The sequence below is a fragment of the Propithecus coquereli genome, unplaced genomic scaffold (genome assembly GCF_000956105.1).
Source record: "Propithecus coquereli isolate 6110/MARCELLA unplaced genomic scaffold, Pcoq_1.0 Scaffold77, whole genome shotgun sequence".
In the NCBI taxonomy this organism is placed as follows: Eukaryota; Metazoa; Chordata; class Mammalia; order Primates; family Indriidae; genus Propithecus; species Propithecus coquereli.
The window spans coordinates 7600286-7624605 of NW_012153840.1; the positions used below are offsets into that span (position 1 = coordinate 7600286).

The following is a 24320-nucleotide window of genomic DNA, read 5'->3' on the forward strand; positions in this document are numbered from 1 at the left end:
GGTTTGTCTTGCATAGCCTTAGGCCTGTTAATGATTTATAAAGGATATCTGCAAGAAGGGAGGGGGCATGATGAGGCAGATTTGACCTCCCTTCTCATGGCCAGCAACACAGTTTTAGGGTATCCTCTTGGCCAAGAGGGGGTGCCATTCAGTCAGCTGGTGGTGGGGAGTCTTAAGATTTTATTTTAGTTCATAGTGTTTCAGTAGGCCTTTCTCTTTATATGCATATTCATCCTTTTAACTGTGAAAATTACCCTATATTGATTTATTTTTCTTAGAAAATATGTAACAGCTCTTTTTTGAGGTTTCTTCTTCTTAGAGTCTCAAATAATTTCTCCAATATTACAGATGAGAATGAAGAGGACTCTATTTCCGGGGGAATTCTGCGTGGGGTTGGGGAGCAGATGAATCTCAGCCTGGTTTAGCAGCAACCTGAGCATTTGCTTTTGTAAAATTTTAAGGAAATACTTTGGAACTCAGACTTCACTCAGCATGCAGCCCAATGTATCCAACTGTGTATGTAAATGCGCTATTAGGATGTTTGTATTCCTTGTAAATATAGAGATTTAATCTGTGTGTGTGTAATTTACACACAGCTGTGTTCATGCTCCTGTAATACCAATATTTTCAGCAAGAGTGAGGTGTCAGAGGAGCACTGTTGTTCCAAACAAAAGCCAGCAGAGCAGCCTCCTGGTGGAGCCCATTACCAGCCCCTGATCTGGGGACCCTCCCTCAAGGGACTCTGTTGAACGTGATAGCCATCCTGCATGGGGATAGCCTTCCTGTGTAGGGTCAGCAGTGAGACCAAGCAAGGTGCCTGTAATAGAAAGACAACAGTGACCACTGGTTAGATGGGGATCTACCTGCCTTACGACTGAGGTTTGGCTTTTGTCGTTAAAATACTCCCTCCAACCCCACCCTGGGCTGCATTTCCTAAAGGGATAATTGATTTTCTTCCCTTTTCTGAAATCATCCTTTAATTGAACAGAAGTAAATGAGGAGCCCAGTCCCATGTCATGTTGTCATGAAGGGGAAACAAAGTCCAGAAGCCCCTTCTGTGGCAGCAGCCAAAGTGCAGGGCCTCAGTTTGCCCCCAATTTATGGATTTAGTTGAGTTCTCCTGAAAGACAGTTTTTACTTAATTTAAAAAAAAACAGGCCCATATGACTTCATTTATCTTAGGAATATATGGTATCATTGTCCATAATTCTAACAGTATAATTACTTTACCTCCCTAATGGGAAAACTACCAATGCTTTGTGTGTTGTAACGTTTTACAAAAAAGAAGTCAGGATTATTCTAGACCTGTGCTTTCCAATGTGGTAGCCACTGGCCACATGTGGCTGCTGAACACCTGAAATGTGCTAGTCCAAGTAGAGATGTGCGGTGAGTGTAAAATGCACACTGAATTTCAAAGACTGACTAGCGCAAAAAAGAACATAAAATATTCCATTAATAATTTTTACATTGATTACATGTTGAAATGATACTATTTTGGATCTGTTGAGTTAAATAAAATATTAAAATAAATTTTATCTGTTTTAACAATATGGCTACTAGAAAATTAAAACTTATGTATTTAGCTCACATATTTGTCTCCCATTCTGTTGGGCAGCCACTGATCTAGATTCTTTTAATTACAGTTTTCACAAAAGGCTTCCTCACTAAAGATTTCTACCTTTTTGTTCCCTTGTAACTTATAGACAAGCCACGTTTGTTTCTTTAGCTTATTCGTCTTTCCTCCTGAGCTGAGATCTGATTTGCCAAGGAAAGGTAAACTTTTTAGTCAGTTTACAGGGGCATTTATGTGGAGACTGTAGAGGGATATTGCACGGAGAGAAGGAGCCTCCAGTGACTGTTTGGGTTCCGGTATTAGTGCTGGGCTATTTTTAATTTGGGTGTAGCTGTGTAGCCATCCATAATTGGCAAGAGGTATTTAGCTGGCAGAATTTCTACATCTGTTAATGCTGCTGCTTAACTAGCCAGTTCTCATTTGACTTGAAAGTGCACTGATGCATGCTTTCTGATGCTCACCCGGTGGCAGTACTTTTTGTCAGGCCTGCAATAATGAAAGGACTTCAGTGTACTCAGTGTAATCATCTCAACTCAGGGGCACTGACAGAGATATATAGGATGGCTCAATGGCCTTTGCCAGTGGGCTCAGTTGCGACTTAAACCATCCAACGTGAAGTCATTTTCCCACTGGGCATGTGGTCTTCGAATAAAAAATGGAGTAACTTTTATTTGATATTTGAGACCTCCTGGGAAGGGTTTTTAGCACACAGGTATATTGAAAAAGGAAATCATCAGCTCTGCTCTGGGTGCTGAGCTGGCGTTATGGAGGGCACAGCTTGGTTCCTCCTGTGGATTTGAACGAGAACATCTAACGGTTTTGTTGGTAGTAATTAGAGAGTTAGAAACTCAATAGTGAATCTATATCAAAAGACGCTGAATCAAGCTAGAGAGCAAATGATGAGAAGTCAGGTGGCCTTGTGGGGAGACTGAGGCAGACCACCCCCAGATATATTCGTGTATTCACTGAGCCTGTGATTGTCGATATCCTGTCATATATTGTTGGGTGCTGTTCTAAGTGCTGGGGATAAATAGTGAGCAAAACAAAGCCCCTTCCCTCACACATTCAGTGACATACCATGTCACGTCATCATATCATGTATGGTGACGAGAGCTAGGTGTTAAAGCAGATTAAGATTATAGAGAGTGACAGGGCATGCACATTGTCTGAAGAAGTATAATTGGAAGGTTGCTTATTCATTTAAATTAATAGCTGAGGTTAAACTTTATAGTGGTTTTAGTAATAAACTTATTACTAATTTCCTATTGCAATATAACAAGTTACCTTGATAATAAAAATTACCCCAACTTAAAACAATTGATGGCTGTTTATTATCTCTCTCAGTTTCTGTGGGATAAGAATTTAGGTTCTGAAATGGGGGCTTTCATGAGGTTGCCATCAGATGGCAGGTGGAATTGGAGTCATCTCGAGGCTTCTTCACTCACGAGTCTGGGCCAGGAAGACTCACACAGCTGCCGACTGGAACAGCAAGGGCTTGTGAAGCATCTGTATCGCTGGAGGTCTCTCCAGCACGGTGCCTTCAGAGTAGCCAGACTGTTTGATCTGGCAGCTCCGTGTCCAGCGACAAATGTCCAGAGAGGGAGAGCCAAGCAGAAGCTATGTCGCTTTTAGGATGTAGCCTCAGAAGTCACCTGGTATGACTTCTGTCATGTTCTCTTGGTCAAGACAGTTACAAAGGTCTACACAGGCTCAAGAGGAGGAAGCAGAGACCCTCCTGTCAGTGGGGGAGTGTTGTAAAAGCAGCATGTGGGATAGAATCTGGAAAATATAGTTTGTCATAAATGTGAAGATTTCGTGGGTGTTTATTTGATTTAAAAGATGTATGGTCCTCATCTGTAAAAGGCGAATTTTGACGAGCTTAGATATCTAAAGCTTCCTTCTAGCTCTAACATTCTCTGGTTCTACTGATACTATAGATGTGGCAGGGAATGAGTGTAGGGTTGGCAGCTGCCCAGCTTTTGTAGACATTTCTAGGCTATCTTCAGAGGAGTCCAGGGTAGTAAGGGACTGCTGGACTCTCTTGCTGGCCTCAGACACTAAAGGACCTGGCACTTCCGTCACCCTTCGTGTTATGTTTCTATACCTAATCTTAACTGGGGGAGGGGGAGAATAAAACAGTGATTTAAACCAGGAGCTGTCCATTGTCATGATACTCATGAATTGAGGAGGGTAGAAGAATCAGGCAGGATCATATTAGACTTCCCTTCCCCGGTTCTCATTCATACCCTCTGGCTTCTGGAAGATTAGAGAGAAGAGGAAAGGAAACAGGAAAGCAAGCTCTTCGGTATTATATTTCTGTGATGGCTAAACAGTTGCCATATTGACCGCAGGGAGGACTTCCTTTAGCAATGGATGGACTGTTAGTCAGGGAGCTTGGATTTCTAAGTACGGCAGAATCTTTTGGGCCTAGCCTGAGAAAGAGGTCCTCTTTGCTAAAACTAGAATTTCTTTAATATCAAAGGTATCTAAGACAGTTGACAAATACGCATAACAGAATCTGTTTTTGGAAAGAGTTCAATCATCCTCTTGTCTCTATGTAGGAGTGAGGCTACCCTGCCTCACACTGCACACTGTTGAGAACTAGAAGCATGGAAGATGAGGCTTTGAAGATGGTAGAGGCCCAGACACCCATCTTACACCCAGGGACCCAGAAGCTCTGAGGGAGGGCTAGTGACCAATACAAGAGATGTAGTTACTTAGTGGCAGAGCCATGCCAGGTTGTTTGTGGGAAAATTTTGACATAGATATACAGCATACAATCTCTGACATGTGCTTTTGCTTTAATAGTTTAAGTTTGTGTGTATGTGTATGTAAAATTTCCTTTATAGTATGTATAACACTTAAAGCAGTGTAACACCCTTTACTTTCTCTGATATGAGTAGATATAAAAGAATGTTGTCTCCACCTAGATTCCAAGCAATTAATCCTATTTTGAAATCTCATTTACTTCTCCACCCTTCCTGGGAAAAAGAAAACAAATCTGACGTTTATTAGAAATTGTGTTTCCATCCCACCAAACATATATTCATGCTTTTGGGAAAACTCTAGGACCAAAGCCAACATCCAGTCATCTATCCAACAGGTATCCTGTTGCTTGGCTATTATTTGCTAGGCACTCTGAGGAGTAAAAAAGACATGGAATACTCAGCTCTTGCTGGAAAGGAATCCACGATTCGGTGGGTGATCTGTAGACATTTTAATGGCAAGAGTACTTATTAATTCTAGTGGTAAACACAGATTGCTGCCCAGAGAGGGAGAGAGAGCACCTTGGACTCTGTGGTAGAGGTGGAATTTAAACTGGAACAGCTCTCATACAGTTCCTCATTCACTAAAATTAGTGCTCCATAAATATTAGTTGAATTGATGTAAGGAAAGATGGGACTAGACTGGATAAGAAGGAAAGGCATTGGCAGAAACCCTGAGAATGGGATCAGAATGGGGACATGGCAATAGTGAGCTTCACTGCAAGGTATGGTAAGCGATTGGGAGCCCAACTGTGGAGGCCGCCACCTAGCAGACCGATAGTTTGGACTTGCTAGAAATCATTGCAGATCTTCAAGTAGGAGGACACATTCTACAGGATGTCCAGAATTGGGATACTTGGGGGTAGGGGTGTGGGGAGACACTGAGGCTGTGGAGAGGATTAGTGCAGTCGCTGGTGTGGAGCAGTGTGGCCCAGCAGTGGGCGGAGTCCACAGGAAAACAGAAAGGAGCACGCCAGACGAGCACCTCCATGAAGAATGAATCCAGAGACTGGTGACTAATGAAAGCAGAGGGAAAAATAGTGGGAACAGGGACAGAGAGCAAGCCAGGCATTTCTTTTAGGAGAACTCTGCTACAGCTCACAGAAATAGGGCCACAGGGAGCTAAGAGAGGGCAAGTTATCTTGATAAGAGAGAAACTGGGGAGATTGGAGGCGTTAGGCATGTAAGGTTAGTGGAGAAGTTGGAGATGGAACTTCAGTGCACACTGATCCTGTGAGGGATTCTGATGGGGAGTGGTGAGGCAGGATCTTTGGGGTATGCCCAGGGTGGGCCTAAAGTCCTTTAAGTGACTAAAGTGGCAGACATTGGACCCTTAAGGCTGTGAGGTGGCTAGGACATTTATGAGAGGATTAGTACTTGATGGAGATTACAGGTGAATTTACTTTATAAGAAATTCAGCATTTGAGGTGAAGCTTTCTAGATAAAGGGGATGGGGAAGATGTGGAGGACTGTGCTGGAAGGTCTGAAGGCACATGCAGTAAGTGGACACAGGAAGAAGTCTTACTTGTGCCAATAGTAAGGTGAGGGTAACAGGCCTGTAACTCAGTGGTTATCTGGAAGAAAACAGGATGCCTGGAGGGCCCTACTTGATGGAGCCCTGGGTCACCCATGGGGCCCGTGTGAACTTCCATGGCATGAGTTACTACACAGAAGCACTTAGCACTTCACGCTCACTATGCTAAGCACAGCTCTGTTACCATTGGCAGGGCTTTTGTTGCTGGACCGGACTTGAATCCTGGCCCTGCTTGTGCTTAGATATGGGTTGGGGCAGGGTATTTGAGTACCTAAGCTTCTGTTTCTTCCTCTGTAGAAGGGGCCCCATGACAACTATCTTGGAGAGTGTATTGTGACAATTAGCACACGTGTGCTTCTGCCACCACCATTCCCACTCTGCATGGAGGCCTGAGGGCCTGAGGAACTTGGGAAACACTAAAATATTTCAGTCCGTTCTCTGGGTTCATGACTGGGCTGCTTTGAGGAGGATATGGTCTGTGGACCCATCAGTGTCCATGTTGAGATTGCGACATCCTGAAACTTTGGAGGACATTACTCTGAATGGAGAGAGTAGGTTCAAGCCTGAGCTAGGGCAAAGTGTCAGGTCTCGAGAGAGATTTGACAATCATCATTTTAAATGGCCCCATTTGCTGTCTTTAAACTCTAACTAGTTTAATTAAACTATTAACTAGCTGTCCTGGAATAACAATAGTAAGTGCAAAGTGTATTTAAATTGAAGTCAGAAATCAGGAGCAGCATATGCTGGAAATTTTGGAAATATCACCATGGCTTGCTGGTCTCCTCCCAGGCAAATTGGTTCTGGTGCTATTTATTGAAAGAGTAGTACCTTAGGTCACCCTTTCATTAATGTGTTTAAATATGCAAAACCCAGACCAGATGATACATCTCAAAGCAGTATCAACAGTGAACCTTCAGAAGGAAATGTGTTTTAGATGTGGGGTGATAAGAATCTATAAGAAACAGGCTTATATGGTTGAAGTGCAATAGGTCTCATCCAGTGGTCTATCAGTAAGAGCTGCTAGTGAACAAGAAGGCATCGTGTAGTATAAAAAGTTTTATTTCTTCTGCCTGGTGGTGTCATGTTCCCTTTTTTCACTCTGTCCCCTCCTTAACATAGGACCACATTTAGGACACGTCTTTAATTTTCTTCTACTGTTCTGTGCCTTTGGCAGGGCCATAGATCTGTTCCTTTTACTCACTGCCTGTGTCTCTATCAGGGGAAGCTATAGTTTGCTTACTTGCAGATCTGCCTGCTCTTCAGTCCCCTGAGAACCAATAAGTTATTAACATAAAACTGTGCAGAAAACAGGGCAGAACAGAAGGAGCCATTTTCACAGTGGGAATCATTTTAATACCTACAGTGTTTTCCAAACAGTTATGTAAGAGGACTGAGTAGACGTTGCTTTTCAGAAGTCATAGCGAGTTTCTGACTGTGATACACTAGTTAAAATTCACCAGAGAGAGTTAATTTTGAAAGCTCTCAGCCAGGGGTTAATGCAGAGGTATCTTTGAGTTGTTTTTGTAGCTTAGCCCTTCTCTTCTGCTCTCTTCCCTGCTGCAGACAGGGATCACATCTAGCACCTGAGGTGATGCCACGATGAGCCATGGTGGGAGTCCACATGTGGACAAGGTACACAGCACACTGTACCCTGTAAAGGATTTACTGTGGGCTTGGGACTGTCTATCCACTGTTAGGTTTTGGGAGAAACAGTATCTTGAAATACAAACACAGGCAACAGCCACTGCATCACATTCCTAATCTGCACCCTTGGCTCCATTCCCAGGCCCCACCGCAGTCCCGAGGCTCTCCGGTTGTTCACACTTGTTGCCCTTGACCCTCCCCGCGTGTCAAGGATTTGGTGACATACGGTTAGTTTTCCCATCTGTAAAATGGAAATAGTAGTAATCTCTGCCTCATAAGGTTGTTGTGATGATTAAACAAGTCAGTGCATGTAGAGCCTTTAAGATAGTGCCTGGCATATTGTAGCGCTCAGTGTTAGCCATGTTTATTGTTGCATAGGGTGGTGCTTGCCTACCTCTTTCATATCATGATGCATATGAAAATGTATGCAATTTGTACTGATCAGTAGGATTAATGATGAAGCTACTTGCCCTGAGTGTGGAGAGGAGAGTCGGTCTCTGGGCAGACCAGGGAGGCGTTCCTCACCCACAGGCACAGGGCTGGGGGCTCCAGCTGAGGTCAGGCTTAGCAGTAGCATGAGGAACTTTGAACACATTAATAGTTAAGAGATAATGTTATTGCATTTTCACCTGATTATTTTTAATCCTATTAAGTATCTCCTGTTTCAAAAGTGGTTGTGTCTAAACAGCCATGTCGAAATTTTCTTTATGGAACAGAGAAGCAGACTAGATCCCAGGACTTTGGAGTTTGAACTGTGTGTTCTTTCCATTCTACTCTACCACAAATGAGAAATAGAGCTTTCCGGATCCTATTAAAACTCAAGTTTAGGCCAGGCACAGTGGCTCAAGCCTGTAATCCTAGCTCTCTGGGAGGCCGAGGCGAGCGGATTGTTTGAGCTCAGGAGTTCGAAACCAGCCTGAGCAAGAGCGAGACCCCGTCTCTACTAAAAATAGAAAGAAATTAATTGGACAACTAAAAATATATATATAAAAAAAAAAAATTAGCCGGGCATGGTGGCGCATGCCTGTAGTCCCAGCTACTCGGGAGGCTGGGGCAGGAGGATCGCTTGAGCCCAGGAGTTTGAGGTTGCTGTGAGCTAGGATGACGCCATGGCACTCTAGCCAGGGCAACACAGTGAGACTCTGTCTCAAAATAAATAAATAAATAAATAAATAAAATAAAAACTCAAGTTTAATAATATCAATTTAGTAATGCTGGGTTCACGTAACTCCCCTTTTTAAAGCCAGAAGTTAAATTTTCTCTACTATGAGTCTGCGGGTAGGTAACTTGATGGTGATATGAAGTTTCAACTCAGTAGTGGAAAACTATAGCAATTTGTCTAAAAATTGGAGCACAACTGCAAGCTCAGTAGTAACACAAAGCAAAGAACAGTCTCCTTACCATAAACATATATATATATATATATATATATATATTTGGGTCTCACCTGGCTATGAGGACACAGAAACAGAAAAGGACTTGTTTTATGTTCCCAAGGAGCACACAGGTTGGTTGGGCAAGAACAGCACCAGAGAAAGGAGTGCCAACATCCTAAGACCCTCTGCTTGTGCATCTTAGAGTGGGCAGGCTGCACACCGGTGCTCTGCCCTGGAAGCAGTGGCTGAACCAGAGCTACTCACTGCCTTATATATATATATTTATATATATATATTGAAACAGGGTCTTGCTCTGTTGCCCTAGCTAGAGTGCAGTGGCATGATCATAGCTCAGTGCAACCTCAAACTCCCAGGATCAAGCGATCCTCCTGCCTCAGCCTCCTGAGTGGCTGAGGCTACACGTGTGTGCCACCATGCCTGGCTAATTTTTCTGTTTTTTTGTAGAGAGAGGGTCTTGCTTTTTGCTCAGGCTGGTGTTGAACTCCTGGCCTCAAGTGATCCTTCCTCCTTGGCCTCTCAAAGTGCTGGGATTACAGGTGTGAGACACCATGCCCATGCCCGGCCCTGACTGCCTTTTAAATGAACACATTCTTTTTCCTCCTCTACCGTTGGCATCCTGGTATTCTGATATCTGTATACTGTGAGGGACAGAAAAGCTAACAAGGATAGACATCATTCATGAGGCCTTGGATTTCATCAGTGAAAATGCTGAATTTCAGCTCAACTACTAGAGAAGACTGTTAAGAAACAGACTGTGTCCATCAACTTTTATTTAGATGCTTATAGTACCTGTTTATTTATAAATTGATAGTGTTAATTATTTAAGTTTTAAGAATTTTAAAGGTCTTCATTTGAAGAGAGATGAATTCATAGAGGGAAAGGAGGCTACTGCCTCACTAAACTATTTCACTTACTGACATAGTCCAGCCATTGACAGTGATGAGTGGTTGTCTTTGTTTCGATTTTCAAGGCTACTCTACATTTCTGGTAAACCACAAGGTAGAGGCTGGTCTCTGAGAAGCAGATGTTTTGCTGGTTTTGAGGCCTTGTGGCTTTCCATAGAGAAGTAACAGTATAGGCCACATGAAGCTTTTACTTCCTTTTTTTTTTAAATGGGGCCATGGGTGCTTTGTGCTTGATAGCATTGTCATTGATATACACTGACAGCTATGGTAGTTCTGTGTTTACACCAGACATCAAATTCGTATTTCTGGAAGTAATTAGTTTGAGATGCCTGTGAGACATACCAGTGAGTGTTCCCAGTGGACTTGAACCATAGATTTAGCCTTAGATATACTGGTGAGAATTGTGGTGGCTATTTAGAGCCAAGGGATCAATGGAGATCATATTGGGAGGAAGTATGGAGAACAGAAAGCCTAGAACAAAGCTTTGGGGAGACTCCAGCATTTGGAGGTGGTGTGGAGAATTAGGCTAAACGGCATGAAGAACACAAGGAGAGTTTGGTGTCTTGGGGTCAAGAGGTCAACTCTTGTCAGAGTTCAAAATGGACCCTTTGAATTTTAACAGTTCACTTCCATGATGGCTGCCCTAGCCCTGGCCCATATCATCCCATGGTTGGTTTCACTTGTACATTAAAAACTTGGTGAGAACCAACCGCCTAGTGCTGTATGGAGGCAAAGTGGTAGAAGATATGATTCCTGTCTTTTCAGAGTGTGTGGACTTTGTGGGTAAATGAGGCCTTATACAAATAAATAAACAAAGAGAGGGAATGGTCAGGGAAGTTTCATTTTGGAGTGGAAGGGATTTGAGGTGAACCTGGAATGTCTTACCCAGACTCTGGAGTTCATAAAAAGGTCCCAGTGTGGGCCAGTTGGCATTACTGGATGTCCAGTTGGAAAGGTAGACAGGGGTAGGATCTTGGAGGGCCTTGAATTCAGGACTAAGGGGTGTAAGCACCGTCCTGCAGAGGCCACAGTGCTATTCTTAGGGAGGGGATGCGGGCAAGATGGTGTGGGACTCACGATGAAGTCTCTAGTTTTGAAAAATTCCTTGGCAGGTGCTTGTAAATTGCTTGATGGGGGAGATGGGTTAACAGGCTAGTTATTAGGAAAGAGGGATAAAGGCCTGGCCTGGGACTAGCACTAGAGTGGGCAGGAAAGGAGGGCAGTGAGAGACCTTTTTTGGGAAGAATACAAAGGGCTTGGTGATTTGATGTTGGGTCTAAGAAGAAAGTGTAGAGTTTCAGATAATGGTACCATGTCAGCAAATAGTGACCACTGTAGACTCTTCTCTGCATTTTACAGAGAGTGTGGCAGTAAAGTGTATGGATTTTGGGGGCTTAGTTTGCATTCCGGCCTCAGCTTCCTTTTCTGTAAAATGGGGATAATAAGAGTACTTCCTTCTTAGGTTGCAGGGAGTTTGAATTAATATATACAAGGCTCCCAGTGTATAGTAGGTACTTAGTGACTATTAGTTGAATGGATTATGTTCAAAGGATTACATCATAATAATAAATGGAAGAAATAGGATCTCAATTTGCTTGTGCAACTTCGATTACTCCATGTTCCAGAAGCAGCCTTTCTCACATGCTGCCTTCACTGTGTGGGCCACTTCTCGCAAACCTGTTGTGCATCACTTGGCATCAAGCCCATGTTCAATTACGTGGTCCTGGTGTCCCATGGTCTGACTGAGTCCGGATCACTCACCTCAACTGCAAGTAGACTCTGTCTCCCAAAACCCACCTCCCATTCTCTATCTCTGTCTTTCAGGGAGGGTCCTCCAAACCCCTGCGTCAGCATCCATCCTTCATGGTCCAGCCAGGTCTCACTGCCTGGTGAAGGCATTCTGGACTGCCCCAGGCCACTCCAGTCTAGCCTTCTTCCTTTGCTGCACTGATGGGCTGTACCTGACTGTTCTATGTGTGGCTGGATAATGTCTCAGAGTGTTCTGTAATGACTTCTCACATACTTACCTTACCTGCTAAAAATGAATCACAGCTTAATAAAGGTCTATGGCTACCTTTATCATTTTTAAAAAAACTACTTGCAAGTGCTAGGTGCTCAGTAAATACCTAAATGCTTAAAGAATGGATTAAGAAGCAAAAGTCTGATGATTGGGGGTGAGTGTGCCTGTAGTTCAGGTCCTCCTCGTCTCTCACCTGGGCTATGTGACCAGCCTCTTTAACTGGTCTGTCCCTGATCTATGCTTAGGGCACACTGCCACTGGAGCAGTCCTCATCCAGTCTTTTCATGGAAAGCTCATACTTCAACATCTCTCCTGGCCTACAGTTAGGATCGCAACTCCTCAGCATGGCCCGAAAGGCTCCCTGCAACCTGAGCCTTGCCTACCTCTTCAGTCTTATCTGCTGGCGCTCCATTCTGCACACCCTGTCCTCCTTGCAGTTCCCAGAATGTTCTGTATGCCTTTCTTGGCTGACTTCTTGTCTTGAAGCCCTGCTAGAGCCCACCTGGCAGGCTCATGCTCTTCCTTGTCACTTCCTCTAAGACATCACTAACTAAGCAGAGTAAGTTGCTTCCTCCTCCTAGCTCCACCCACCACCCTTTGTTCCTCTGCTGCTTTTCTTGTAGGCCCAGAGATTGATCTGTTTACCTGAGTGCCTCCCTGGCCAGGCGGGAGCTCCTTGAGGGCAGGGCCATCTCTCCCGTGGATGTGCTGTGTGCGTATGTGCTGTGTGTACACAGCCCAGGATGCCTGTTGATCATGTGAACTAGACTTTTATCAAGTAACAGAGGTCACTCTTCTTCAGACTAGAGGAGAGCTTCTTTCTTGTGCCTCAACAGATTTTTCCTTCAAACTATATGAATTATATAGAAAACTGACAGTGATGAGTCACATCTTAGCAAGGGTAAAATACAAAAACGCAAAGCCTCCAGGACTGGAGTAGGAGATTGCAGATCGGACTTGCAGGCCAAGTCTGGCCCTTCACTGAATTTGCCTGGCCGGTCTCAAACACTGGGAGTGGGAGGACCCTCTTCCTGGTGGGCAGGTGATTTATTGGCTGGGAAGCTTCCGCTGTGATTTAGTTGTGAAACGAAACGGCGCCCTGCAAAGTGCAGGCTAATGCCTGCGCCGGGCGGGAGCGGCCGCCCACAATCGCGGCCGGAAGGGACCACAGGGGTCGTCCGGGCCTGCCCCGCATTTCGCAGCTGAGGCGCCGGGGCGGGGGCAGTGGACGTGTGGCCCAGGCGCTGCCGACCCTGTCTACCCGGAGCGTGGGCTGGAGACGGAGGAGCCTGGGAAGGGCCCCAACCCCGCGGGCGCCCTCTCCCCGCTCGCCGCGGTAGGGAGGAAGTTTCTGCGCCTTACCGCCCTGACGTACGCTTGTTTGGAAGGAGGACACTGAGATACCAGCGCAACGGGCCCGCAGGCTCTCACTGCCGGGCAGGGGTCGGGCCGGGGGCGGGGCTGGGGCCGGAGCTCGGGGCCTGGCGGGCAGGAGGGCGGCGCGGCGATCCAGGCCGCCTTTTGCAGCCGCCCGCGGCCGCGCCGGGCTCTGCGCGCCGCGCTCCTGCCTCCTCCCCTGGCGGCGGCGGCGGCGGCGGCGGCCTCAGCCCCGCGCCCCTCGCGCCCCGCGCCGCGCGGCCCCGCCGCGGTCACACGCTGAGCCGCCCGTGGCCGCCTCCGCCCTGCGCTTTGTGGAGCGGGAGCCGAGTGACAGGCGGCGGCCTCTCGCCGCTCGCCCCGGACCGTGCTTACCTGTGGCTGCCAGGGTCGGCCGCGCAGACCGGGCTTGGAGCTGCGAGGTGGGGGCCGGGGAGTCAGGAGCTGCTCCTACCGGGCGGGGAAGGGCTACGTGGGAGGAATGGGACAAAGTGAAAGTCTCCGGGCTGGGCTTGGGGACGAGTCTGAGGCTGCTCCGAAAATGGAGGGGGGGGGCGGCGGTAAGGGCTGTTGGGAGAAAGGAAGGGGTGCTGATTCTTTATTTGGTGGCTTGGAGTGGCTTTTAACGACGGAGATGGCGGGGCAGGCCGGCTGGGACTCGGGCTCCCAGTGGGCTTCCGAGATACCCGTGCCATCCTGGTGAATTCCTTGGATTAAGGGAAGGGGCCTTTTAACCCTCTAGGGTGCCCTCTGGAGAAGAGTCACCGGGTTTGATTCTGTTTCCCTGTTCTGTTTGACACTTCTGGGAAGCTTGGTTCTCAGGTGGGAAGCAGTTGTGCTTTTTTGTTAAAACATGGAGCATATTTGTTGATACCTTCGTTCACCACACTGTGTCTGTCTGGTGGCTGAGGGGACAGGTTGCGTCTTAGCTTCAAACACAGGATGCCGTTCTCTTAAATGCGCTGCCCTGTCTGGTGTGTGAGGTTGGGGTTCTGATGAAGGCTGCTGGGGGCCTGCCCTGGCCAGTGGGTCCAAGCCATGCTGTGGAAATACTCTCCCAGCCTAGTCAATATTCCTTAGCAGAGACTTTGTGGTTGTTATTCTGCTGATTGTAGATATCTTTGCTTTGCTGACATCCTGTTTTGTTTTTGGTTTTTACATCCCATTTGTTGTTTCTTTTTATCACAGAAACGCTTCGTTAAGGGACTCAGGCAGTACGGCAAGAACTTCTTCAGAATTAGAAAGGAGCTGCTTCCCAATAAGGAAACAGTGAGTACAATTGGACTTTATGTAACTTGATTTTTTCCTCTTCGCTCCTGCTGCTTCTTCTCCACATTGATCTTATGAAATGGTTTCCTTTAACCCTGTGCTGTGCTCAGACTCAGGCTGGGTTCTAGAGTTCTCTTCATTTTACTTCCTTGACTTTTAATTTTAACTCATGATTTTAGATGGTAAAATAACAGATTATGTTTATCCTCATGAAGAACATGGACCTCTGTTGTAACTGTAAGAACAGAAAGGTCTTAGGGATCACGGGGTGGGGGTGTGGTTGCTGGAGAGTTAACGTCTAATTTTAAATATAGTGGCTGAAATAGAAAATGTCCTTTATCACTACTTTGGATTTGGTAACTGGCAAAAGTCATCAACTAAACCAGATGATAGAATTAATAGGTTTATAGCTTACTCTACTTTGAATTCAGTTGGGATTTTTTTTTCTTTATTTAATGTTCTTACGTTTGGAAGAGTAATTTTAATTCCTTTAATGTTCCAGCCCTAAAAGTTTGCACTTTTTGCTGGACAGATACACAAAAGTTCTTATAAATTGCTTAAATACAGTTTTTTAAAAATTCCTTTGATATTTCACAAAGCTTGGGGTCAGATGCGATAAATACTCTTGTTAAACTTGTAGGAGGGTTTGCTGAGGAAACTTTGGAGTGAAATTATATGAAGAGAGTGCTGGGAAGGGATGCACTCTCATTTACCTATAATTGTCTGCCCTCCTGACCCTCCCACAAGTGGTACTGAGCAGGGTAGGGGAGAAAGTCTCCTCTGGCTAGGCCAAGGAATGGGGGACCGGGAGATGGAGTGGGCCCAGCCATTTCACAGTGTCTGAGGCAGAAGCAGGGCCCAGTGACCAACGTGCTCTTCAGGACTTTGGAGGGGAGTGATCTGTGTTTAATCTGCCTGGACATTAAGCTGCTTTTTTAAGGAGTGGGGGTGGGAGATGGATGAAAAATATCCATTATAAAAGTGGGTGGGATAATTTTTGGTTTTTTGTTTTGTTTTCTGATTGGGTATTGTTTACTGATTTCCTCTTATTTACTTCTGTCTTTAAAAATGAACTATTTTTCTGGACACTTACTATATAGCACCTTAAGGATAGTGATAACTTGCAGTGGGAAAGAAGGGTTGTGGGATTTTAAACATAGTCTTGTAGAAGTTGCTAAGTTGTATCAATCAGTGATAAGTAGATTAAACTTTTAATATTATGCATCTAATATGCTAAGATAGGACATACTGAGAATGATAAAGAGAGAAAACTGTTTATAAATACTAAACTAAAATGTATTATGGAGCCAATCTATGTAATCAACTTCTTGCTCTTTCCAGAACAGGTTGGAAAGAGATATTTAATGTGGAACAAATAAATACTTTTTAAGTTTTCTGAGGATTTCAGTTATTTTAAGTTTGATACATACTTTTAAAGATTAAAATGCCTTTACCCAAATGTAGAAATTTGGTTTGGCTGCATGAATAAGAGAGAGATCAGTGAGTAGATTTGTCCTGAAGGTATGATTGGCCAGATTGTAATATCTCAAATTTTATCTACCTCTGTGCTCTGCTAAAAGTTGCAAACCTTGAAAAATTTGATGCAAGAAATCTCATGACAATTATCTTTCTGTTTAAAAAACAAACTTACAATAGCAAGATTAAACATTAAAGAAAAAACCTACTGCCTAGCATTTGGAAATGCCAGATAATTTTATCTAGTGTTTTATCTCCTTAGTGGAAACAGATGTGAGTAACCATTAACCTGGGGAAGACTCTTCGAATCTGTTTTTCTTCTTGCTCTTGAGTGTCCCTTCTTATTGAGCATTCTGACTGAGTAAATGGCCTTTTCTCTAACATAGAGACGTTCTTAGTACACCCACCCTTTGAGCTAGTTACCTGGTTGTATTTTCCAGGTGTCTCTTTCCTAAGACCTTTCTCCATCACTACTCTGCTGTCGCCATTTCCCAGCCCTGTGGCTCCTCTCCTCCCTTCTCTGGCACCCAGCAGTCTTCCTATTTCCAGCCTTTCTTTCCGGGCACCATCATTGGAACTAAAGGGAGAGTCACTTGCAGTAGTGGAGGATTTATTGTGGCTGACATTGGCTAAACATTCATAGTGTCCTGCTGTCTTTTTCCGTTGCATTGGAGGAGTTTGGGAGTAGGGCAGATGTGTAAGTATTGTAACGAGCTGGGAGAGGCACTCATCTCGTATTTTCTTTAGTTATCAACGTAGCCAAGCTAATCATTTACAACCCACAGGGAGGGAAGGGCAAAGGTTATTTTTCACTTTTTGCTGCAGAAGATGAGAAAATTTATAGGTACCAATGTTCTTGCTTCAAAACTTCCTAGGTAGAATTCTTATAGTCATGCCACTTTTTATAGTAAATCCTTCTAATCTAGATACTTTTCATATTCTCTTCTACCCACCAGAATTACTAACTCATTTTTTTGCCATTCTCAAGTGACTTGAAACATCAGAAGGGTGTCAGCATCCAAAAGAACACGCCTGATTGGGCGTAGGAACGAGGGTCAGCAGACCTGCTTTCTATTCTCGGCCTTACCAGTAACTATAGTACTCCATGATCTCTTTGGACTGTGCTGTCTGCTTCGAGCTGTTCATTGCAAAGTTCAGGTCAAATCCTGACAAGTACTGAGAATTCTTTTCTCCAAAATGGTGTTTCTTTGCATGAGAATTTTATAGGTGCTACAATCTTTATAAAATGTGGACATATATTTAGCAGTTGCTGTGCCTGAGAGTGAAGTAAGTGAAGGTTCTTGCCCCCTCTGCCACTTACTTGCTATAAGGCCTTAGGCAGATTATTCACCCCTGTGTCCTTTAATTTCTGTGTTTATAAAACGAGGTCCTAATTCTAATTCCTACCCCTTAGAATTGTTTTGAGATTTAAGTGAGATAATGTCTATAAAGAGTACATGAAAACCCTGAAAAATGATTGTTCTTATCAACTCCAAATACTACGTAAAGTAGCTAAATGCTGTGAAAAGTACAGAATTACTTTCCATTTATTAACATATTGAGCCTGTGTAAAAAGAAGTTACCTGTTTTTCATTAGTCTTGACAAAAACTCTATTAATTGAAAAACCAGGAAGGAGTGGAGGGTAGTACCTAGTTTAAAGAACTCACTCCGGAATCTTTGTTGAGGATCCTTAGGCTCTTACCAGTCATCTGGCGCATTTATGTCAGAGAAGGTTCCTGGTGGGCACAGACATAAACAGCTTTCCCAGGTCTTTTGGTTTCTGGTGTTTATTACACAGGAGCTAAATCCAGCTTTTCTCTGAACACTGCTGCCCACTGAAGTGGGAATAGTGGCTGTGATTGCGGAAAACCAACTATTTATAGAGGTTTAGTTGAATGGGTATTACGTGTTAACCTCATGGCACCCAAGAGAAAAACTGCAAGTCAGATTTTTTGGTATCGTGGTTGGGCAAATATCCTGTAGTTCATTATCCCTCTCCCCATTCTCTTTTTCTCTATAACCATTTATCTCCCCTCAACATGCTTATCAAGTGTATAATTAGTAGGTAAACTTCAGTAACAAATCTTGACAGAGCATCTCAGATTCTTCTTGGCTATATACCTCATCTCTCTCAAGCCACTATTTGTCCTAAACCACATCAGAGTCTTAGGCGTTAGTACATGTGTATAAATCGCAGAATGTCCTGTCGCTGAGCTTCTGGGAGGACAATAGGGAACCAGGCCTTTTGATTTTGCTTTGAGCGCTGCTACTTCATTGCTGGGTAGATATGTTGCATGACCTTTGATATTAAGATAATGCCTGAAAAAACAGGAGGCCTAGTAGAGAATATTAATTACCTGGAGGGGAGCCCCTATTATGAATAATACAAAATCATGGATGGTCCAAAAATGATTTTTTGTGATTTTTATATTGCAGTGCTCTTCAAAATCATAAGACAGTTACTCAGGTGGCAGTGACATGTATCTTCTTTCACTCTGAGAACATGTCGTGAAATTTGAACTGAAGACTTTTCATGTCTGGCACCTGGATGGTTGTCTCTTGAATCCTGGCTTTTGTTTATAGTGGCTCCTCTTACTCAGACAAATTTGGCTAGTGTCAAATTGTAGACAGGGAGCACTTCCTCAGTGACCTGGCATTGCTGTTCTTGTCTCAGATGCAACTAAGGTTAGTAAGAACATAGTTTGATCTGCCCCAACTTGGTGGGGCGGGGGGGTACCTGCAAGGTGTTAGACTCTGGAGGGAGATGGAAGGTGAAAAGGCGAACTTTGGCTGTCTTTCTTATCTTTTGATTTTAGTACCTAGCCCAATAGAGATTAAGTCCATGTTATTTGTAAGCCCAGTTGGTGGTGCGTTAATATTTACTATACTGAAAACTCATTTTCACTTACTTCCCATTTTCTGAACTAAATACTCCGTATAGTTCAATTTTTTAAAGGTCTGGGTACCCACTGAGTGCTGTAATGGGTAAGATGTCTGTGAAAAGAAGCAAGGTGCCACCCCTGCACTCCAGGGAGCTGGCGTTACATTTACATGCCTGCCATGCTTGGTAGTATATGCTAAGGGCCCTGGTGGCCCCACAAAGTGAGCACAAAGTCTGGGGTCTCCAGGAACGCTAACCAAAGGGGGTGGTATTTGAAATGGGCTTTGAAGGAAGAATTCCTTTTTGATAGGCCGTGATTGGGAGAGTGGAGGAAAAGTGACTTTCCAGCTGTAGGAAATATGAGCAAAGGCACAGAGACAGGAAATTGTAAAACGTGCCCAGCAAGTACATGAGCATGGTTGCAGAGGAGGTTGCATAACCTGATGCAGTAGGATTTAGGCCCAAATTATAGCTTGGAGTTAGAGTTTGGGGGACCTTGAATTCAGATGTGCGTTTGGGTAAGTGGGGAGACAGAATCCACTGAAGGCTTTAAGAAGAGAAGTGAGAGCATCCTAGCTGTACTATGGGAGGGTGTACGAGATGGGACCACAGAGGAAGCTCTTACAATGATTCAGTCTTAAAGGAAGAAAGAAGCTGGAGAGTTGAAAGGTGACTTACGGGAATGGACGCCTGCCTTTTATGTTGATATTCTCTATTGAAAATGTGTCACTGCTTATTTGAATGGGACCAAGAGCCCAGTGAAAGGGCAGCCAGTTTTGATGTTTTTTTTAACTTTGAATGATGGGATGAAAAGTGTTGGAGATGTAAATTTTTAGTTAGAGAAATAACATGAAAATCAACCACCTTTCTCAGCCACGTTTCTGGGAATGAATTCTATTAAATATGTACGTAACTACTGGATATTAACTGTTCTTTTCTTCAGGCAAAATATCATTTGCATAGAGCATATTCCCCCAGCAAAGAATAAATACTACTGAGAAGGGCTTTAAGAACTGAGTAGTCAAGATTCTGTTAATATGAAGAGGTTAAAAAATGACTCTAGCATTCAATGTGGGCTTCCAGCATGAAGTTTATTTAACTTCAGATTATAACCTTAGATAAATAATTTTCCTAGCCTCATTAATGCTTAATCTAATGTTACATAATAAAGTATGGACTTCCTGAATAGTTGATACTACTGAGAACATGCAAATGCGTCATAGCCACCCACCAGTACTTTTAGAAGATCTCTGGGTTTAAACCTGTCCCTCTGCTACAAATACTGTATGTATGTATAGCCTCACTTCTCACAGTGTGTGCCTCAGGCCAGCATTATCACCATCACCTGGGATCTTGTTAAAATTGCAGACTCTCAGGACCCTGTCCATGTTTCTTGAACCAGAATCTGCATTTTAACAAGCTCCCAGGTGATTCAAATACACAGTAAAGTTTAGGAAGCACTGCTGTTTACAGAAATGCAGACTTGCAAAATCCTAAATCTACAGGATTCATTCATTCTTAAAATAATAGTGTTTTTATTCTGTTAAAGGTGTAAGTTGTTTCACTATTAAGGTTGATTTTGTTTTTCAGATTATTACAAAGTAATTCAAACATATAGAAAAGTATCTGGGCTTATTTGCATTGTCAGTAATAGAATTTCTTAATATAGTTTCTCTTCCTGTTACCCACTCCCCTTTTTTCCCAGAAACATAATCGTAACTCCCATCTTATTTTATATGAAAACTCTTGTCCTTGTCTTTACCTTGTGGCATGCAGTCATAGTATGTGAATTAGGCTGTGCTAAACCTGATTTACATTTCTAACAAACCTTTTTATTTGCATGAATGGTCTTCCCTTATCAATATGAAGTTTACATATGCTCTAACACCATAGTGTTTTCAGATGTTGCTTGCTTTTACTGGCATCCCTTGTATATGAAAAAGAAATAAAAGTACTTTGAGGCGCTGGCAAAATGGGTAAAAGGGTAGATTTATGTGCCATAGTGTTTTTCTTAATAATTTGTCCTTGCATAGACATAAACAGTTGGAATTTTCCATTTGAGGCAAAAGCGATTGCCAGTAGAAACAGGCACTGCATTTTGGCAGCTAGTACTGTGATTCTATAGCTATTCCTGTGCTGAGGGTTTGTTCCCATTAAAATGGAGAAGAGGCTTGAATCTATTAATTCTGACAATCTAAACTGTATGGATATGTGACTGGGCAGTAGTCCAGTTTTAACTAGGGTAATCTAGGAGAGATTGGCTGATTCCTTTGTGTAAGTGAAGCAGTTAAGTAATTTGCGTGTAAGAAACTTTTGGTGCTAATGTTGGAAAGAAAAGGAGGTGTTAAAAATTTAGGTGATTTTTAAACCAAAGGCATTGGATAATTGCTTTTCTTAGTATAAACATCTTAGGCCTTTCCTTGGCCTTCTTCTACATACGAGAGAACTAGTGGGAGTGCAATGAGGGTGCTTTAATTATATGAAATGTATTACTTATGGAAACTATACTCAAATGAAGAATACCTTCGACTTTTAAAGTGTTACTGAACAAAATGCTGCCTACAAGGATTAGTTATTTATTTGCTGTTGGTATTTGCCAACCCATATTTCTTATGATTTGGCTGCACCTTGGTTACCTGGATGACTTTTAGATGAAGACATTTATGACTTTTAAGCCTAAATAGACTCGACCATTTTATTAGCTGGTAAAACAAATGGAAAGTTTGAATTGGTCTCTAGAAAGACCTGTAAGTTATGATCACTGTGGTTATGTTCAGTGAGTTTATCCACTTGGAGCTTGTATTTTATGTTATAGATAGATTTTTTTTTGGCCTTGTAAGATCTGTGAACCCATCTTGACTTTGAAAACCTGATTTTCTGATGTTTTAAAATTACATCTAGTCTGTTAGAAAACTAACATTAAAAAATAAGTTTAAAAATGCATCTGAAATGATAATCCTTCAATATTTGGTTCATTTTAATTTTATTTGAAGTTACATCCTTGGGTAATACTTAGGAAAAATAGAATAAAAATTAATAATAATATTTTGAAAAGTAAGGCAAAACATTAACCTCTTTTTTTTGTTTTTTTGGATACAGAGTTTTGCCCGTGTCACCCTGGCTACAGTGCAGTGGTGTCATCATAGCTCACTGCACCCTCAAACTCCTGGGCTCAGGTGATCCTTCTGCCTCAGTCTCCCTGAGCAGCTGGGACTACAGGTGCGAGCCACCACGCCTGGCTAATTTTTCTATTTTTTGTAGAGATGGGGTCTCAAACTCCTGACCTCAAGTGATCCTTCCACCTCAGCCTCCCAGAGTGCTAAGATTACAGGATTGAGCCACCACACCCAGCCTAACCTCAGCCTTGTTCATGACTACTCACCATGGCAAATACATTCCTCTTCCTGCCGACCCTCCCCCACAATGAATTTTTTTTTTCTGTTATGTGTAATTTGAAAACCATTAGTTGTGTTACGTAAATAGTAAAAGCAAGCTGGAGAAACCCTTGGGACACCAGAATTCCATTAGGCTAAGTTTTTTTTTTTTTTTTTTGAGGTGTTTAATTTTTCGATTAAGTTTCAATATTAATGGCCTTTGTTATTTTTCTCCCCCACTCTGGAAATATGATTCTTTGTCTTAAATCTTTCTTCTGAATTCTTTCCATTGTGGCATCATAGTTCCTGGGATTTAGCCATTGAAATGTCTAAATCATCAATTTGGCAAAGTTGGTAGTTTTGGGGGAGCTGTTTTGGGAAAGTTTGATAACCCAAGTCCTCTGCTGTCTAGTATGGGATATCTGAGGTGAGTGAGAAGGTACTTACCTTCATGGAGCTCACAGTCTAGTGAAGGGGCCAGCTTGGCTTGGGTTCTTCTCTGGAAGGTGCCTGAGTTACCTCATTATAGAGGTCTTGCTAGAGCTGCACAGCTGTGAGAGCCACATGCATTGTCTCCTCTGCAAGCTGGGTACTGGTACAGCTCATCTCTCTTAGCAGAATTGTATTTTGTTCTTTCCTTTAAAAATTAATATTTACTTTACTTCAGTCTTGGACTTTTGACTCTGCTTCCTCTTTTCTTCCATGCATTTCTATTCTGCAGATATATTTACATGTGTGCGTATATGTATTCATATAGAATGTATGGCCTTCTACAACCTCATTTTAATACCTCTTTATGTCATCTTTAGTGCCCTGTAACAGGCTCTTACTTAATATTTGCTAAAAATGAAATGTGTGTATATGTTCACAAATGTGTGAATAATGGGTTAGAAATACAGTGTCACCATAGATGTATAATTATTGGTCCTAAAAGATGAAAACTCTTGTTTTAAAAAAATGTTTTTCTTATCTTTTACTCTTCGTGTTGGTTTATAGGATCTTGCTTTGATGCTGTTTTTAAGACTTGTTAAAATCTGGATAGCCTAGGCCTTAGACTTTGCGTAATAGACTGAAAATCCTTGTTAACTCTAGTGCCCCTAGATAGTACGACTAGGACTTGGGGTTCACTGTGTCACACTGGGCCTTCCTGTTCTGTTTATCATGGGCAGTAAATCAACTCTGCTGTTTGCACAGCGGTTCTGTGTTCTAGATTATTTATAAGTTTGAAACCATTGTTTATTTTTCTCAGCAGGTTTATTGAGCCAGTCAAGAATAAAATATTGTCTTAAGCAGTAGAGCAAGTCATTAGCCAATTGCAGCTTGGCTTCAAAACAGTCACTAAAGAGTGTGCATGAGCACGCATACACACGCACGTACGTGTGTGTGCTGGAGGCGAGAGCCAAGGGAGGTGGAGGAGGTTCAGTGTTGCCAGATCTCTGCAGCTTTGTCAGCTTCCTATGACTGTTTATGAATTTTTTTTCTTTTAGTCTGTTAGTGAGTCACCATCATATGCCATTTTATTATCTTGAAAACTGTCTCTGGAATTTTTATCCTGTGTCTTTGCTGTATGAGTGAAACACCACTGATTATGTTCTGCATGGTAGTAAGATAAAGATTTTCTTCAGTGATGCTTTGGTTATGTGTTTTCAGCTGCTGCCTTTGTCTCCTTGTTCCTATGTGCAGGAGTTGGTGTTTTTTTGTTTTTGTTTTTTTGTTTAGTTTTTTAGTTTGTTTTTGTTTTTAGTTTAGTTTCGTGTGTTTAATTATTTTGAAGGGCTGGAGCAGCATCTATCCAGCACTTTTGGGATTCGGTGATTACTGACTTAGGCACATACCTCCTAAGATCAAAGCTTGGTTCTCCTTCCCACGGATGCTCTGTTTTGGAAATGTGCTAATGATCTACATTGAATCAGGTCAGAGGTTTGTGGCCTTAACTTGTCGAGAGAGGCGTTTTAGTTTTGAAGAGAGAATCTGGAATTTGTGGAGCAATAGGGAGAATAATTAAATTCTAAAGGAAATAGGCCCAGTGAACCTATGTACATGGCTGGTTTCACAAAGTAAAATAGAGAGAGAGCCAGTAAACTGGGTGCAAACTGTAGACATT

At 43.0% G+C, this 24320-nt stretch overlaps 1 protein-coding gene across 3 annotated transcripts in view; it reads left to right on the plus strand.

The window, feature by feature from the left end:
• Positions 1-24320, plus strand: part of RERE (arginine-glutamic acid dipeptide (RE) repeats) — a 461041-nt gene that overhangs the window by 378065 nt on the left and 58656 nt on the right. Inside the window, exons 1-2 of one of the 3 annotated variants that reach the window (XM_012662584.1) lie at positions 13056-13174; positions 14404-14484. Coding sequence is in view for 1 of the 3 variants with exons in the window: in XM_012662585.1 (XP_012518039.1) it covers positions 14404-14484 (81 nt within the window). In the remaining 2 variants the exon portion in view is untranslated. Of the gene's footprint in view, positions 1-13055; positions 13175-13438; positions 13638-14403; positions 14485-24320 lie in introns of those variants that run through there. The other 2 variants (XM_012662583.1, XM_012662585.1) reach the window with 2 other exon arrangements.